At 35.0% G+C, this 15,437-nt stretch overlaps 1 protein-coding gene across 6 annotated transcripts; it reads left to right on the top strand.

Annotated features, from left to right (window-relative positions):
• The first annotated feature begins 3,875 nt into the window (after nt 1–3,875).
• Nucleotides 3,876–7,894, top strand: LOC127086105 (KH domain-containing protein At1g09660/At1g09670). 6 transcript variants are annotated; one of them, XM_051026807.1, is made up of 8 exons: nt 3,876–4,029; nt 4,194–4,309; nt 4,391–4,476; nt 4,585–4,724; nt 6,002–6,148; nt 6,242–6,361; nt 7,011–7,154; nt 7,246–7,894. In XM_051026807.1, the coding sequence occupies exons 2-8, from the start codon at nt 4,200–4,202 to the stop codon at nt 7,402–7,404; spliced, it is 906 nt and encodes a 301-aa protein (XP_050882764.1). In that variant the 5' UTR covers nt 3,876–4,029; nt 4,194–4,199; the 3' UTR covers nt 7,405–7,894. The 6 variants fall into 6 exon arrangements, with proteins under 6 accessions (XP_050882764.1, XP_050882779.1, XP_050882790.1 ...); XM_051026822.1 differs by having other exon boundaries at nt 6,245–6,361; XM_051026833.1 differs by having other exon boundaries at nt 6,014–6,148.
• The last annotated feature ends 7,543 nt before the right edge of the window (nt 7,895–15,437 follow it).

A 15,437-nucleotide genomic window follows, 5' to 3' on the forward strand; every position in this document is an offset into this window, starting at 1 on the left:
CCCTAGCCAATCCAATTGACGCCTCCATTCAAGTATTTAAGAGGAGTCGCCAATTGAATTGGCACCTCCTCCTAAAAGTGGGGTAGTTTGAGATTTTTTTTGAAATTAGGGGTATTTTGGGAATTTCCTTGAAAAAGTGGATTATTTTTGTAAAAAAATCATATTTTCTTAGGTAGAATGTCCTTTTTTATAATGAAAATTCCAAGCAACAGGTGGACATGTCCAAAAATCTCTCTGCAAACCCGATACTCAAAAGCCCGATGAAAAGGGCAATTTTTGGTCCTGGGCTGACACGAGTGGCCGTGTCAGCCTACTTTTCCTATGACACGCCCATGGCTTCATTGACACAGCTGGGGGTACTGCCTGACACTGGTGGCCGTGTCAGGCTACTATTTTTCTTTCAAGCTACCTCTGCCTGACATGGTCCGCGTCAGGTGACACGAGTGGCTGTGTCAGGCCTCCTGTACCGGGGTTTTTCCACTCCTTTGCTTATCGGAACTCCGCATTGTCCTGCTCCGAGTTCCTCGATTCTTCTACCTGGACCTGTTTGACAAAAACACAAATATCCCACGCGTAAAATCACAAAAATATAAGTAAAATGTAACAATGAATGGAAATGCTTAATTATTATACTAGAAGTAAATTTGCCTTGAAAAGTACTAAAATGCTTGCACAGTATCTCAAAATCCTAGGTTTCTTGTCGGATTAGTAACGAAAACTTAATGCAAATGGTAACTGATCAGCGTCACAATTATTCTCTAAGGTTTGGTCATAGCGACGAATGACATCTATCAAAGCATGCATATCTACTATAACACTTTCCTTGTCGTCATATTCCTTATTTGTCACAATCACTGTATTTTTGTTCATCATGACGAAATATGAACACAAAGATAATACTTTGGTTGAGTGATGTGATGATGGCCTAGGTCAACTCTACTAGGTCCCCACGATGGACGCCAATTGTACTTGCTAAAAGCACAAATGCATAACAACCCCTAGTGAATAATAGTTTACATATGATTTATGGTTATTGTGGTATTGAGAAGTATCTCACATGAGGTGAGAATCCTCTGTATCTGTGTATTTTCTCAATGTTTTATTTCTCCCCTATGATGATAAGATATTCATAATTGTATCGGGCTTGGATCTCAAGCTTCCTTGAGATAACAACTACATAACGAGTGGGTAGTTTTCCTCCCAGTATTCAGGGAAGCACAACTCACCTTTCTCCTGACTTTCTTTGTGTCCTTACATGAGAGAATGTATCACTCATTTATGCTCTCAGGTTTATCCAATAAATGGGCGACTAGAGATCTTAGTGTCTCCTCTTATGACCCTATACATATAAATCGATATACAATGCCTCTAGTAGTGTTTTTAGGCCAATACCAATAAGGAAGCCTTCCCTATAAAAAGTATCGGGTTTTGGGTTCCCCACGACAACTACATCTAGAATACTAGCAAAGAGCAAACAAGATTGTAAAAAGAAAAAAATGTTACTTTCTGGAGCCCACATTTTGAGATATGAAAAGATTGAATCATGCACACTTCGAGAGAGGAACGAGAAAAAAAAGGAAACCTCAAAAAGAGAAAAGGGAAGAACAACGGTTTAAAAATAACAATAAGTGTATAAGAATAGTCACCTTGCAAATTAAGAAGACGAAAAGACAAGTTGGTTTCCCCATTTGGTGCATATATATGCAACTGGTGACCCCGCAATCTACAACCAAGAATTAAAATAAAAAAACACCAAAGCACAATCAACGGTCCAAATATGGCATTGATCCTGTAACGACACTCAAGTACTCTAAGGAAATCATCCCATATCGTATAAGTTTTAGGGCACATATAAGATTTATATTGCGAAATGTTTTAATTATAAGACATGCATATAATGCATGTATTATCGAGATCATATACTCTCACTCAACACACTTCTGATTTCCTCCAACGTGGATGTATGCTCAGAGGCCTTGAAATAACAAACAATAGATTTATGAAGGCATATCTCACCACTTCTACAACAATCATAGCTCCATATTCGATTTCAATGACCCAAGGAGCAACTATTCTCAGCCGGTCAAACAATCCAATAAGACCAACCCAAATTGATGTTTTTCGGGATTTAAGATGACTGACATATAAACCTTCACCAAGACGCTGCATGCAGAAATCCTACTTTGTGATCATCGCAAACGTTGGAATCAATCCAACGGTGTACCGTACCCCAACTACGTTCACCACATGCAGTTTTAACCGTCACCTATGTATGAACACGATCACACATCATACAGAAATTACAAACTATTAAGTATTGCATGTTACATCTATGACCTCATTCACTTTAGCATTTGAGTGTTAACCTTGTAGGTACACCCTCTACTCTACCTACGTGAGATCTTCATTGTCGTACTAAAGAGCTTATATGACGACTTTCACCGACACACCATCAATTTCATGTTTCACCCTGGAATATAAACGATTTTTTTATAAATAAATTATATTTTATTTTTAAATTAGCGTGATTCTAATCACCACCCAACTTCATTGTCTTTTGGGTCACAGCCAAAAGCACAATTATGTGTCTTACTATAAGTTTGATCCTTTCGCTCTCGCCTGAAGTCATCCATGTATTATAGTGGTTAAATGCAAATTTAGGAAAGTAAAGCCTCTAGCAACTTCTTCGAGGTTAGTACCAACAATGACACATTCCTTCTTAACAAATACCAGTCTTTGGGTTCCCATGACGTCCATATCTAGAATACTAGCAAAAAACATACAAGGTTGTAAAAAATAAAATATTGTCACCTTACGAAATCCATAACTTTTGAGATATAAAAAGATTAAATCACATGCACTTCAAGAGAGGCATCAGGGCAAAAGAAGAAAAACTCAGATGAAGAAGGAAGACACAAGGGTTCAAAGACAACAATAAGTGCACAAGAATAACCACCTTGCAAACAAAGAAGATGAAAAGGCAGGTTAATTTCACCATTTGGTTTACATCTAAGCAAATGGTGACTCCACGATCTGCAACATAAAATCAAATAAACACCAAAATACGATCAAATTTATAGATCTCGCCTTGATCATGTAATGTCACTTAAGTGCTATAAGGATATCATCCCATAACCTAGAAGCCTAGGGCCACCACGTAGGGGATTTATATTGTGAAATATTTCAATTACAAGATAAACATTTAATGCACATATTCCCGATATCAGCTACTCCTACTTAACACACCTCCGACTTCCCCCAACGTGGATGTACACCCAGAGGCACTAAAGTAAAAAACAAGAGCATTATGAAGGTAGATCTCACCACTTATACAACAATCTTAGCTCCGTATTAAATATCAATGACTTAGGGGGCAACCGTTATGGGCCAACCAAACAATAAAATAAAAGCAACCCAATTTAAATGTCCAATCTAGAGTTTTTATGGCCTAAAGATGTCGAACAAATGAACTTTCACCAAGAAGCCACACACATGAATCAGACTCTGTGCTCATCGTAGTCGTTGAAATCAATCCAACAGTTTACCGTACCCACATTGCGTTTATCAGATGTAGTTTTAACCGCTATATGATTGCACATCATAAACAAGTACAATTCATTCACTATTATATTTATGTCTCTATAACCTCACTCACTTTATCACTAGAGTCATAACTTTGCAGATACACCCCCATATCCCACCTACCAAAAACCTTCACCGTCGTACACGAAGAGCTTCTTCAATGACTCTAGTCAGCACCCCGTATTGATATTCTTTTAAATAAATTAATTTAAAATTTAATTAATAAATAATAATTTATTTTTTTATAATCAATAAAAAAAAAGAGTGATTCAATGAATGGGTGAATAATAAAATAAAATAAAAAATATATAAAGAGGGAGACGGCAAGAGTCTGGTTTCTCTTTCTTCCTCCTTTGGACTTTGGTTGGTAGTGTAGTCACCGACTGCAGTGTCGTGGCTCACCCTCACCCTCTCCTCTTCTCTCCTCCTTCGACTCCGTAACTCTCTGTAAGTTAATTAACTAACCCTTTCTCTTCTATACTCGCTCATCTAACCCATCCTCTCTTCGACGCTATTCTATTTCTCAATTTCGATTCCTTCCTTTCATTTCATGCTGAATGATTTGTGTGGGTCCTACTAAACCAACTAGGGTTTGTTTTTCAAAATTGCAGAACAAGATGGGAGAGAGGATCCCATCTGGGAACGGAAATGGGAATGGGAATGGAAGTTATTTTCAGTTCCCTCCTCCCGGTCCTTCTCCTATCAGGTCTTCCGATCATCGTGAAAGGTTTCTTCACACCCTTCTTTTTCCTCATCAATTCATCATTTTTTTCTCCTTTCCATTTATTCATTGTTAGTTTTTTCGCAGATTTTTGGCTGAACTATTGGCGGAGAGGCAGAAATTGGGACCCTTTTTGCAAGTTCTCCCACAATGTACCAGGCTCTTAACTCAAGGTTCATCAATCATATTTCTCTTTTTTTTCATATCTTCATTTATAATCTATGAACCACAGACTTTGCCTCGATCATTGATAATGTATCTGATTCTAATGTGCATTGCAGAAATCAGACGCATATCCGGATTTAATCAAGGTTTTTCGGAACATGAAAGATTTGAGCCAGACAGTCCATTTAGGCCGTTAGGTCAACATCCAAATAGTAGGCCAATGGATATGGAGGGATGGCCTGCTGCACCTAGAGAGGTAATGCTACTTCATACCACTCATAAATTTCTATTAAATGATTCACGAATTCTTTAGTTATTATTTGTTTACTGGAAAAGTAAACTTATAGCAATTTTAGTTGCGTGCATGCGCACAATCTTCATTGTTGAATAAAATTGTCCAACATTTAGCAGTTGAGGTTTGCTGTTTGTTTGCGAAGTCGTGCCATTACATTCATGATTTTATAGTTGCATAAACATATGTTTCTTAAACATCAATGCCAGGTGTGATCTGTGTGCTTTATGTTTTCCAGATTTCGTTTTTATAATTAAACATACAAGCATGATAAATGGCCTGTATCAGTTTTAACACCAGAGTCCTCTACCATGTGAAAGAAATCCTATCAACGGTAACGAAACATTACCTAGATAATTAGCTTTGTTTTGATCCTCACTTGCCAGGAAGTCCGGTAGTGTTTTCTACACCTAGGGGAAATACTTTGGCCATCACTATCCGATATTTTTTTAAACCATTTCTGCATTATGACTTTTTACAAGTGTTAACACCCATTGCATGGCACAGAACAAAGTTCAAATTCAATTTCTTTTACAATGATCTGTGGCCACTGGTTAGATTTGTATTTTCTAATTACTCTTGGGCATATTAGATGGATCTTTTACTACACATGTTGATGCATGTCTTTAAAATATCTGTATGAGAAGCATCAGCCATGCATCAGAATGCACAAATGTAACTTGTTTTCAGGATATTTCACCATAAAAAGCGTCCAGGATTACACAAAGAAGAACTAGTAATTCAGCACTGTGATTGACAGTTTTGAAAATTGATCTTAGTTTTTTAGCTTTTAATCCAGCCTTGTTAACCTCAATTTCTGAAGAAGACTTGGAAGAAGTTATTGTTATACATTTTAACCTGCATGATACCAGTCAATACGCCTGCCAAATAGCTCCGTGTTCCTAGAAAAACCTAGTACTATAAAGACTCTGTAATAGCAAGATCATGAAAGGGCGAGGCCCATTGTGGGTCTATTTTAGGCAGCCTTTCTTTTCTTGCATTTTGCAAACGGATTCTACGATGTGAAAACATGGTTGCTATTTGTTGCCAGATTTTGGCTCTTGGGAGCTTCAAAATTGTGTATGCTGCATTGAATGACTAAATGCTAAGAATTGGGCAATATACCGGGTGCAAAAAAAGTTCCATTGCATTGTGTGGAAAATTGGTGGCAAGAGAGTTTGAGTTTTGATCTAAACTTGTGTTTACAATTTATAAAAGCAGAGTTCTAAATAGTACTAAAGTTCTACATGCAGGACAATGGAAATCTCCAAAGAATGGGACCTTTTCAAGCACCACCAGTGGGTTGGCATGGGGCACAAGGAATTCCGACGACTCCTGTAGTGAAGAGAGTTATCAGGCTTGACGTTCCTGTCGACAAATATCCAAATGTAAGTCCAAATCGTGTTTTTTTTCCCACTCCAGTCCATATCAGTTTATCTTCTCAACAATGTAATAACATATTTTTTTTACTCAAATCACAGCAGTATAATTTTGTTGGTCGGATTCTGGGACCTCGCGGTAACTCGTTAAAAAGAGTGGAAGCGATGACAGAATGTAGGGTTTACATCAGAGGCTGTGGCTCCGTGAAGGATTCTATTAAGGTAAAGTTGGTATTTAATTATGCACTCTAAACATCTGTAAAATGGGAAACTTGATTCCACACAGCTCCTACCATTGCTGGCAGGGTCCTTCACTTCTACTGTGGATCTATTGTTGGCATTGGCACCTATGAAGCATCGACACAAACACAACACCGACACTGTACTTATTTGAAAAAATGAATAAATTAGACGTAATCACAAGTGTCAGTGTTGGTGTTCGACACGGAAACGGATAAGAACTAACCTTTTTTCTGATGTGTTGGTGCTACAAAGGTTCACCTTGCATTTGCAAGAGGCCAATTCCATGACTTGAAGCAGCAACTTCAGTGGTTGCATTTAGGCTCTCATTTAAATTGAAGAATTATTCAGTGCTAATTTCAGTAACTTGATTTGATTTAATTTTTTTTAATTATTAGTTTTAGTATACTTCTAGTCACTCACATGCACAAAGTATTATGATGAACATATAGCACATCATCTATCTTATATTCTAAATAAATTTAGGCAATTCTTTTCCAATTCAAGTTGTTACTTCTTTCACCTTGGAGTTCTGCATTTGATTCCTCATCCCACTGCTTTTGGATTTCTCATACTAATCAGAGGCTTACGATGCCTTATTTTTCGTATTTCCTAATTTTAATTATTATAGGAAGAGAAGCTTAAAGATAAACCTGGGTATGAGCACCTTAACGAGCCATTGCACTTGTTGGTGGAGGCAGAGTTTCCAGAGGATATAATCAATTCACGCTTGGACCATGCTGTTGCAGTACTAGAGAATCTTTTGAAGCCTGTGGTATAAATTTATTTTCACCTTTAATTGCATTAATTGTTGAGCCTCACCCTTTTTTTAGGGCTAGTCCTTCTAATACGTGGCAACCTGCCAGGATGAATCACTTGATCACTATAAGAAGCAGCAATTGAGGGAGTTAGCTATGCTTAATGGTACTCTGAGGGAGGAAAGTCCCAGTATGAGCCCTAGCATGAGTCCGAGCATGTCACCTTTCAATAGTAATGGAATGAAACGTGCCAAGACAGGAAGATGACCCCAGTACGTTAACCATGGATCTTACATTTTTCTCAAGCTAGGTCATTACAATCTGATTTAGAATTTGTGGCGGTCTTTCTGCTGATTTTATTCACCAGAAATACCTTTGGGACTGAATCTCCTCAACCAGCTTGCAGGGATGGTCAATGGTCTATCCGCTTAATTTCTCTATTCTATTTTGGCGTCTATTCTTTGGTGTATTAACCGCAAGAGAATTGACCGTCATGTTGCCGTTATAGAACAGTATTTATTGCCGTTATAGTGCAGTGTTAACTAAGTTGCCGTGCTACTTAATAGCATACTCCCAGTTTGATACTTTTTATAAAAAGTTGCATTGTCAAATTATTTAATTTCTTGCATGTGTATATCTAAATATGCATGGTGTTGACTCCTCTTGAGCTAAATAAAACAAATGTAGTAGTGTCTTTGATTGTATTGTGACATCAATAATGTTGACATTGTTCAATGATTGTCATTTCATTTCATTATTTTGAGTTTGCCAGTGACTGTTGTGTTGGTTTTATGTACTTGAATTTGATGTCGGAATATGAAAAGCAAGCTCTATTTATCATCAAACAGCGATGAAAGCAATTTATTGAATTGATATGTCTTGCAATATTTTCTTTGTTGATGCTAAATTCAAGCTGCTAGCATCAGTGTCCTATTTAGCCACTAACTTTGCAGGAGAGCAGTTTACTGGTCACAACTAGTAGTTGCGTGGTTGCAAATGCCTGCAATGCGATGAAAAATTCAGAAAAGGTTTTTTTATGTTTAAAAAATATCTTGAATTGCTCCACATTTTAATTTGATTGTAGTGTAACTTCAAATAAAGTAGATATGCTGCCAAAGAAATCAGCACTGGGTACTCCCTGATCTAGTTAGTTAATTGCTAATGCTTATATTGTGCTGTTAAAAGCTGTAAATTTTGTTTGATATATATCATGCACATTGTGGTGATGTGTTTATTTCTCCTTGTATGTATGGTCTTTTTTCGTTGTTTTTTGTGTTACAGATTCTATCAAATAGCTGTTGGAAGTGGGTTTTCGTAAGAGCATATTGCTTTTCCCTTTTCTTGCACCACAACTTAAAAAGCAAAAAAGGTAACACGACAGCCACAATCAAGACGGTAACAATAATGATAGAAGCAGTCTTTGAAGCATGTTTAGAAGAATCATCATCATCTTCACAAAATCTTGTTTCACAAACAAAATCAGCTATTATGTTGAAACTATGACAGACAATAATTCATTACACATCCATAAAAAAACCATTCCATTCATCTTTCTCTATTAATGATATGAAATAGCATAAATAGAAAGGGCAGTTATTAGATTGCAGAGGGAAGAACTAACCTAGGATGAAAAGTGAAGAGTATGCAAGAAGAAAACTGAGCGGTCTCATCATTTTCATTATCATCTGCAATATTATTTTGAATTTGAAAACATCAATTGATTTAATTTAATTTCAATTCTTCATTTAGGGTTAAAATATAAACAATTGTTTTTTTAATTTAATTTTGATTTTGATTTAAATTATTGTGTAATGATAATGTGAATAGTTAAAGAGTGCATTTTTATTAATACTAAACTTCTAAAAGGAATAAAGAAAGTTAGAAGATAAACTTGTGTATGTCAATTTTGTCTTTTATGAAAGAACTTCAAAATTTGAATCACGTTCAGAGTTTGATATCAGAATTTTGTTACAACAACGAAAATTAAGTGATTGGAAGTAAAAGAAGACAACAGACAAAGATTATACCGATTCTCCTTCTCAATTGAGAGTAGCTCAGTCTCCTTGTCTCAACAAGAGCTTTTCATTATAACCAAACAAATTATAATTTGTTCAAGCACTTGTAAGAGGCTCAATGCTCAATCAACCTAAAAAGAGACTTCTGCTCAGGCAATCCTGCAAGAGATTTCTTCTCAATCAACCTAAAAGAGACTTCATTGTCTAAGTACACAAACAAGAGACTTCAATGCTCAACCACGCAGGGAAGAGACTTCCTCTACTTTAAACAAATAGTTTAGTATACAAGTTAACTATTATACTTAGATACACATCAAAAGTATATCAGTTGTGCAACAACCACAAAGGTTCTTAACCTCTTAAGATTTCTAAGATATGCAAAGATAAAAAATCTTAAGATCTTATGCAATAACAGTTACAAATAAAGCTCAGAGTTATGCTCAAGATATTTCAATGCGTTGTGTTGTTGTACCCATCCTTCAAATCTTCAAATTCCTTTTATAGAGGTAGATAAAGAGTCGTCAGAGAATTTGAACATAAGAGCTAACTTGGTGAAGAAGTATCCCAAGAGAGACGTTGAAAAATGTATCTAGTTAGAAGCAATATCCATTGAATAATTACATTGTTCACAACATCTTTTGAAGTACTAGGTATCTACCAAAAGGTAGAACAAACTGAAGAGGTCACATCACAATTCCTCGAGCCTTGCAAAAATGAAATCCTAGTTGACTCTTTCCCGAAATCTGACGCTTGACAAGACTGATTTGTTTTTGGTTCAGGGTACAAATCAAAGATTTCTTTTGCCTTTAGAGTCTGAGTTGTCACCAGAGGCTGGAACATTATACCAGAGTCCGAACCTTCAGAGACTTATGAACACATTCAGAGTCACTAGATTCTGATCATCCAGAATCTGAGTAACATTGCTTCTCCACTTATGCTTTCAACATGTTTAATTGGTAGTGAATTCTAAGCTTGTGATCATGCATATTTAAACATATGTTAGTATACACATTTGTTCTCTAAATACTTTATTATCATAAAAATCCAAGGGGTATGAGCAATCTTGTTCCGACAATCTCCTTCTTTTTTATGATGATAAACAAATGTATTTAAGAATAATGGTTGATCAGTTTTAACTAACTTGTCAACATCAGAGTATAAGATTTGTAAGCTCACTCTGAGTCTAATAGTTCAAAGGTTAAGTTTTGTAAGCGCCCCCTAAGTTCTATCTAAGTTAATTTAAACTTATTTTGATAGAAAAGTATTCAGACAAAAGCAATATTAAAAAAACTGAATAAATATGGTTAAGGTGAATTAAAAGCATTAAAAATACTTTTAATCTTCTTAAATAGTTCCATAAATTTATTCTCTTTTTATCATCAAGAAAAAGTGAGTTCGGACATGTCAGCATAGAAGAAGACAATTTTTTTAATAATACAAACAAATATATGGGAAAAGGTTACTTCTGATAATACTAGCAAGAACAACGTTTGTGCTTCCTAATAGAAAGAAATGACTATAATGGTTGAAATATTTTTGAATTTTTCAAGATGGTCACACGTCATTCAAGAATATAAACCATCAGAAGTAATCATCGCAGGCATTGAATGATCAGATGTTCTATCTTCCAATTACAACGTACAAGTCACTCAACTTACTCTATAAAAGCGTAACTTCAGAGACATACTTATCATCTTTTCAACCAACTATTCTTTTCTACCTGACAACATGAGTTCTCCATCAAAGAAAGCGAAGGTCACTCTCTCAACAGAGGTCATGGAGCAACACCTTCAGCAAGCCGCTGAAGAAGCCCAACCATCTGGGTTAACCACAATTAGGGACACTCTAAGAGTGAGCAAGCCAAAGAAGAAGAAGAAGAAGAAGAAGATGAATAAAGTGCCAATGAGAGTTTTTTACTATCACTGGGATGAAGGAAATGAGGAGCGAGTTGTTGAATGGGAAGATTCCATTAGGGCTTGAGGTTATTGTTCTGATCTTGAAAAACTTATGTAATCCATGAACTCATGTACTCTTTCATGCAATCAATGAAAAATTTCCCCCCTTTGCAATGATATATGATTATGAATAGCTTGATTCTTATTTGAATGTGATTAATCATCCAATAAATTTCCAGAAAATAGTTCATCCAAAAGATAACCAAGCAAAGATTATATCAAACATTTATCAAAAGAATAACAATTAATCCCAGATAAATATGGCTTAGTGTAAAACATAAGCAAGCATAAACATAACAACAAGACAGATAAACCAATCAAAATGGATGAATAAGAACAAATAATGACATATATTAGTTAACACAAGCTAAGTTCAGAAAACATAAAATGGGTTCTAGAGCCTAAGCCTAAGATTTCTTCAGAAGTTCCAAAGTAGCTCCGAGATCTGCACCCATGATATCTTGTTGACATCCATAGACTTCATCCCTCTGTCCATTTATTTATGTTTTTCAGCCATGACTTGTTGAGTAACAACAACAGAAGCTAGGTTATTCTCCAAAACAACTTACCTAGAACATGAGGATGCAACTGACTCTAAAGTGGCATCTTTCAGATTATGAATAACTGATGCAACTAGGTCTGAAGAGAATCCCATTTAGCAGAATATGCTACTGGGTCAGAAGAAAAGGGTCTCTCAAGGACCAGGTTCTGAACTTTATCCAAAAAGACCTTTTTGATTACATCCAAGTTGGTTTGGATAGTTTGTGAGATGGATGAATTGTTTGTATGTAAAGGTTCAGGTTCAGAGGATTGGTTTGAATGGCCATATAGGTTTAGGAAGATTTCAGGGTGAAGGTGGTCAAGGGGAATCTGTTCAGACTCAACATTAGGGTTATAAGTAAATTGAATCAAAGATATATCCTGAGCAATTTTTTCAGTTTCACTTTGAAGTTCAGATACAACTTGATCATGAGGTTGACTCTAAACAAGGCTAAGTTATCTATAAGGGGATGCTAGGGGTGAAGGCTGAGGTGATGGTTGAGGTGTTCTTGGTGGGGAGGTAATTTCTAGTTGGACAATAGTTACATGTTCAGCTTCACAAGCAGAACATGTTTGGTTAAAAGGTTGATCTTGAGGAGAGAAAGTCCTAATGGGGATGACATGAATATGGTTGATGAAGACAAGTTTAGGGTCAAAGGATTTGAGGCCAAGGCTAGCTTCAAAACTTGCTTCATCATGTTCTGATTTAGGACTTCAAGAATAATTTTTTCCACTAGAGATATCTATAGGTGGTTCATACATTGTGTTAATAGGTGATGGTTGATTATACCTAGTATTAAGAGCTAACTGATTCTGATCATCCATGGGTTCAACAATGGGTGAGAAGGATGTATAAGTGAAGGAATATGTGAGGGGGGTTGGTGATTTACAGTTAAAGGTGGAGTAATCAAAATCATCTTCAGAGAATAAGTTTAGATTGATACTTGTTACACAAGTATTCAGAGCTAATGAAGTAGCAACAACTTATGAGGCAAATTCTTTAGGAACATCATAAGCTTCAGACACAACAAACTTTAATCCGGACATAACTTTAGTAGCTTGAACCCCAACAGATTCCAGCTCACCAGCAAAAGTAGCCTCTTGATTCTCAACATCATATATTTCTGAATGCTTCTTCGACTGATCTAAAATAGCAGATGTTAAAAGTTGAGCACACTTAAAGCTAGGCTCAATTACACTGTTCTGATCAGTGTCATCTGCAATCTTCTTCTTCCTGATCAAGAATATACCAATATCCTACTCTTTTTCTTCCTCTTCAATGTCATCCAGTTTCCTCAATCTCTTCTTCCTTGAAGGTGCTTCTTAAACGACAGAGACAAAAGTAACTTTCTCGGGAGACCTCCCGCTTTTAGTTTTGGAGGTCATCAACTCAGTAAATGCAATAACTTCCTTAATTTCCTTTTCAATCTTCTTTTGATGTACATATCTCTTCTTAGAGGGTTTCTGAACATTTGAAGCCACCTGCTTCCTCTTATTATAAGGCTTAAACACTTCAATAGGTTTGTTAGCAATATCTTTGTATCTGATAACTTATCCTTCCTCGTATGCTTATTCTATGAAAAACTTGATTACTTCTAGATTATCCAGGTTGGTGATGAGAGGATAATCCTCAAGATAATCAGGATTGGTACATCTAATAAAGAGAGTTACCTTTGAAGCAACAACATCTCCTTTCTTCATAAGCATCATGTTAGCAAGAACATAAGTAGATAATATATTTCCATACTTCTGATCCCCGTTGTCATACAAGTTTTTAAGTGCATCAGTTAGATGACTCTGATGAAAAAATTCTGACAATAGTTTAGCATAAGGCACATTCTTCTTGCAAAGCTTTGTGATATCTTTGATTTGTGAGTGCAACTTTCTGTTAGATGTATTTTGTATGATTTCAAAACTAGGACACTTTAGCATTTATGTATATTGGATGATATCCTCTGAGTCTTAATGTACATATTATCATTAGGAAGCATAAAAACATTTTGAAATGGGTTAGAAAATATTCCATGCTTGAAAAACAATTTATTATGGGAAAAACAATCTATGTGTCGACACATATATGGTATAAATTGACACATAGAAAAAAATTCCTATGTGTCGACACATACGAGTTATAGGTCGGCTCATGTATGTCATTTTTAAAGCCTATATAGGTCGACATATGACCTATACAAATCGACACATGACCTATACAGGTCGACACATGCATCAAACATGCCGATACATGACTTACATAGGTCGACACATGCAACATATTTTTCTAAAATTTCATGACTTTTTCAAATATTATGCATTCCTTTTGCCTCCAACATGCATGCATATAAATACTTCGTACATGTATCATTTCTAGTAAGGTTCTAGAGTAAACCTACACAAAACTATGATTTTAAAGAGTTCTCATCATCTTCAACCTACATTCAATGCATACACACAAACAAACTACACATAATCATTCTTTGTTTGGGTGTCATCTAGAATTATAGTTGATAACATCCAACTTAGGTTGTTGAATTGTAAATTGTGTTAAGATATTTGAAGGTTTCAAATAAGAAAACCATGGGATTTTCTTTCAAGATCAATTAGGGATTTGAAGGTTTTGGACAAGATTATGAAATTTGGATCTGATCGAGTGAAGGCTTTGAAGAATGTGAGGTTATTGCAAAGGAGTAACGTGGGATGGTGGATCATATTGGTAAATCTTGGGTTACAACAATTTTCAAGTTGCATTAGATCGAGTGAAGGCTTTGAAGAATGAAAGGTTCTTGTAAAAGAGTAGCGTGGGACGATGGATCAAATTAGAATTGTTAGGTTACTTGATCAATCTCAGATAAAAGGAAGAGTAAATGTTAGAATCAAAATCAAGCTTATGTTTTGTAGGCTTGGATTGCAACATTTCTCTTGTATATTACTTTTGTAAAGTAAGGTTAATTTCATTATCTCAATTCGAGTTTGAACTGAGGGCAAACGCACTCATAGCGAGACCGATTGGGGAATTGCCTAAACAAATCCTTGTGTACTCTCTCTCTCTCTCTCTCTCCCCCTATATATATATATATATATATATATATATATATATATATATATATATATATATATATATATATATATATATATATATATATATATATATATATATATATATATATATATATATATATATATATATATATATATATATATATATATATATATATATATATATATATATATATATATATATATATATATATATATATATATATATATATATATATATATATATATATATATATATATATATATATATATATATATATATATATATATATATATATATATATATATATATATATATATATCTTTTATTTTTTGTTTGCAAATTGTTGAATTCATTGATTGTGTAATCAATACGTTTAGTTAATACTTTTAAAAATAAATTGAAAAAGGTTTTGTTGAGTTGATCACAATCTATTAGATTGTGGTTGGATTTGAAGATCAACAAAACCATATAAATTTCCAAACAAAATCCATTGCACACAAGGTGTTCGATAATTTGTCTCAATAGTATTTTTGTGTGTTTTATCATTGAGAATAGTCTTTACTTTTAGTATTTAATTCAATTGGTTGTGTTTGAAAGTTTGTTGATCAAATTTGTGTTCATCATCGTACGTTGATTGCATTTACGCATATTTGAGCATTTTGATAGTGGTTCGGTTAGACGATTCGATCCGGGTCACTTCCGCTCGCCATAAAAATTTTCAAAACAATTTTTGTTAAAGTTTTTACTTGTGAT

This window comes from Lathyrus oleraceus, chromosome 1 (assembly GCF_024323335.1).
Source record: "Lathyrus oleraceus cultivar Zhongwan6 chromosome 1, CAAS_Psat_ZW6_1.0, whole genome shotgun sequence".
NCBI lineage: Eukaryota > Viridiplantae > Streptophyta > Magnoliopsida > Fabales > Fabaceae > Lathyrus > Lathyrus oleraceus.

Coding starts and splice junctions, on each gene's coding strand:
- LOC127086105 (XM_051026807.1), top strand. CDS start 4,200: ATGGGAGAGAGGATCCCATCTGGGAACGGAAATGGGAATGGGAATGGA. Junction 6,149..6,241: donor CTGTCGACAAATATCCAAAT/GTAAGTCCAAAT, acceptor CTCAAATCACAG/CAGTATAATTTTGTTGGTCG. Junction 7,155..7,245: donor AGAATCTTTTGAAGCCTGTG/GTATAAATTTAT, acceptor GCAACCTGCCAG/GATGAATCACTTGATCACTA.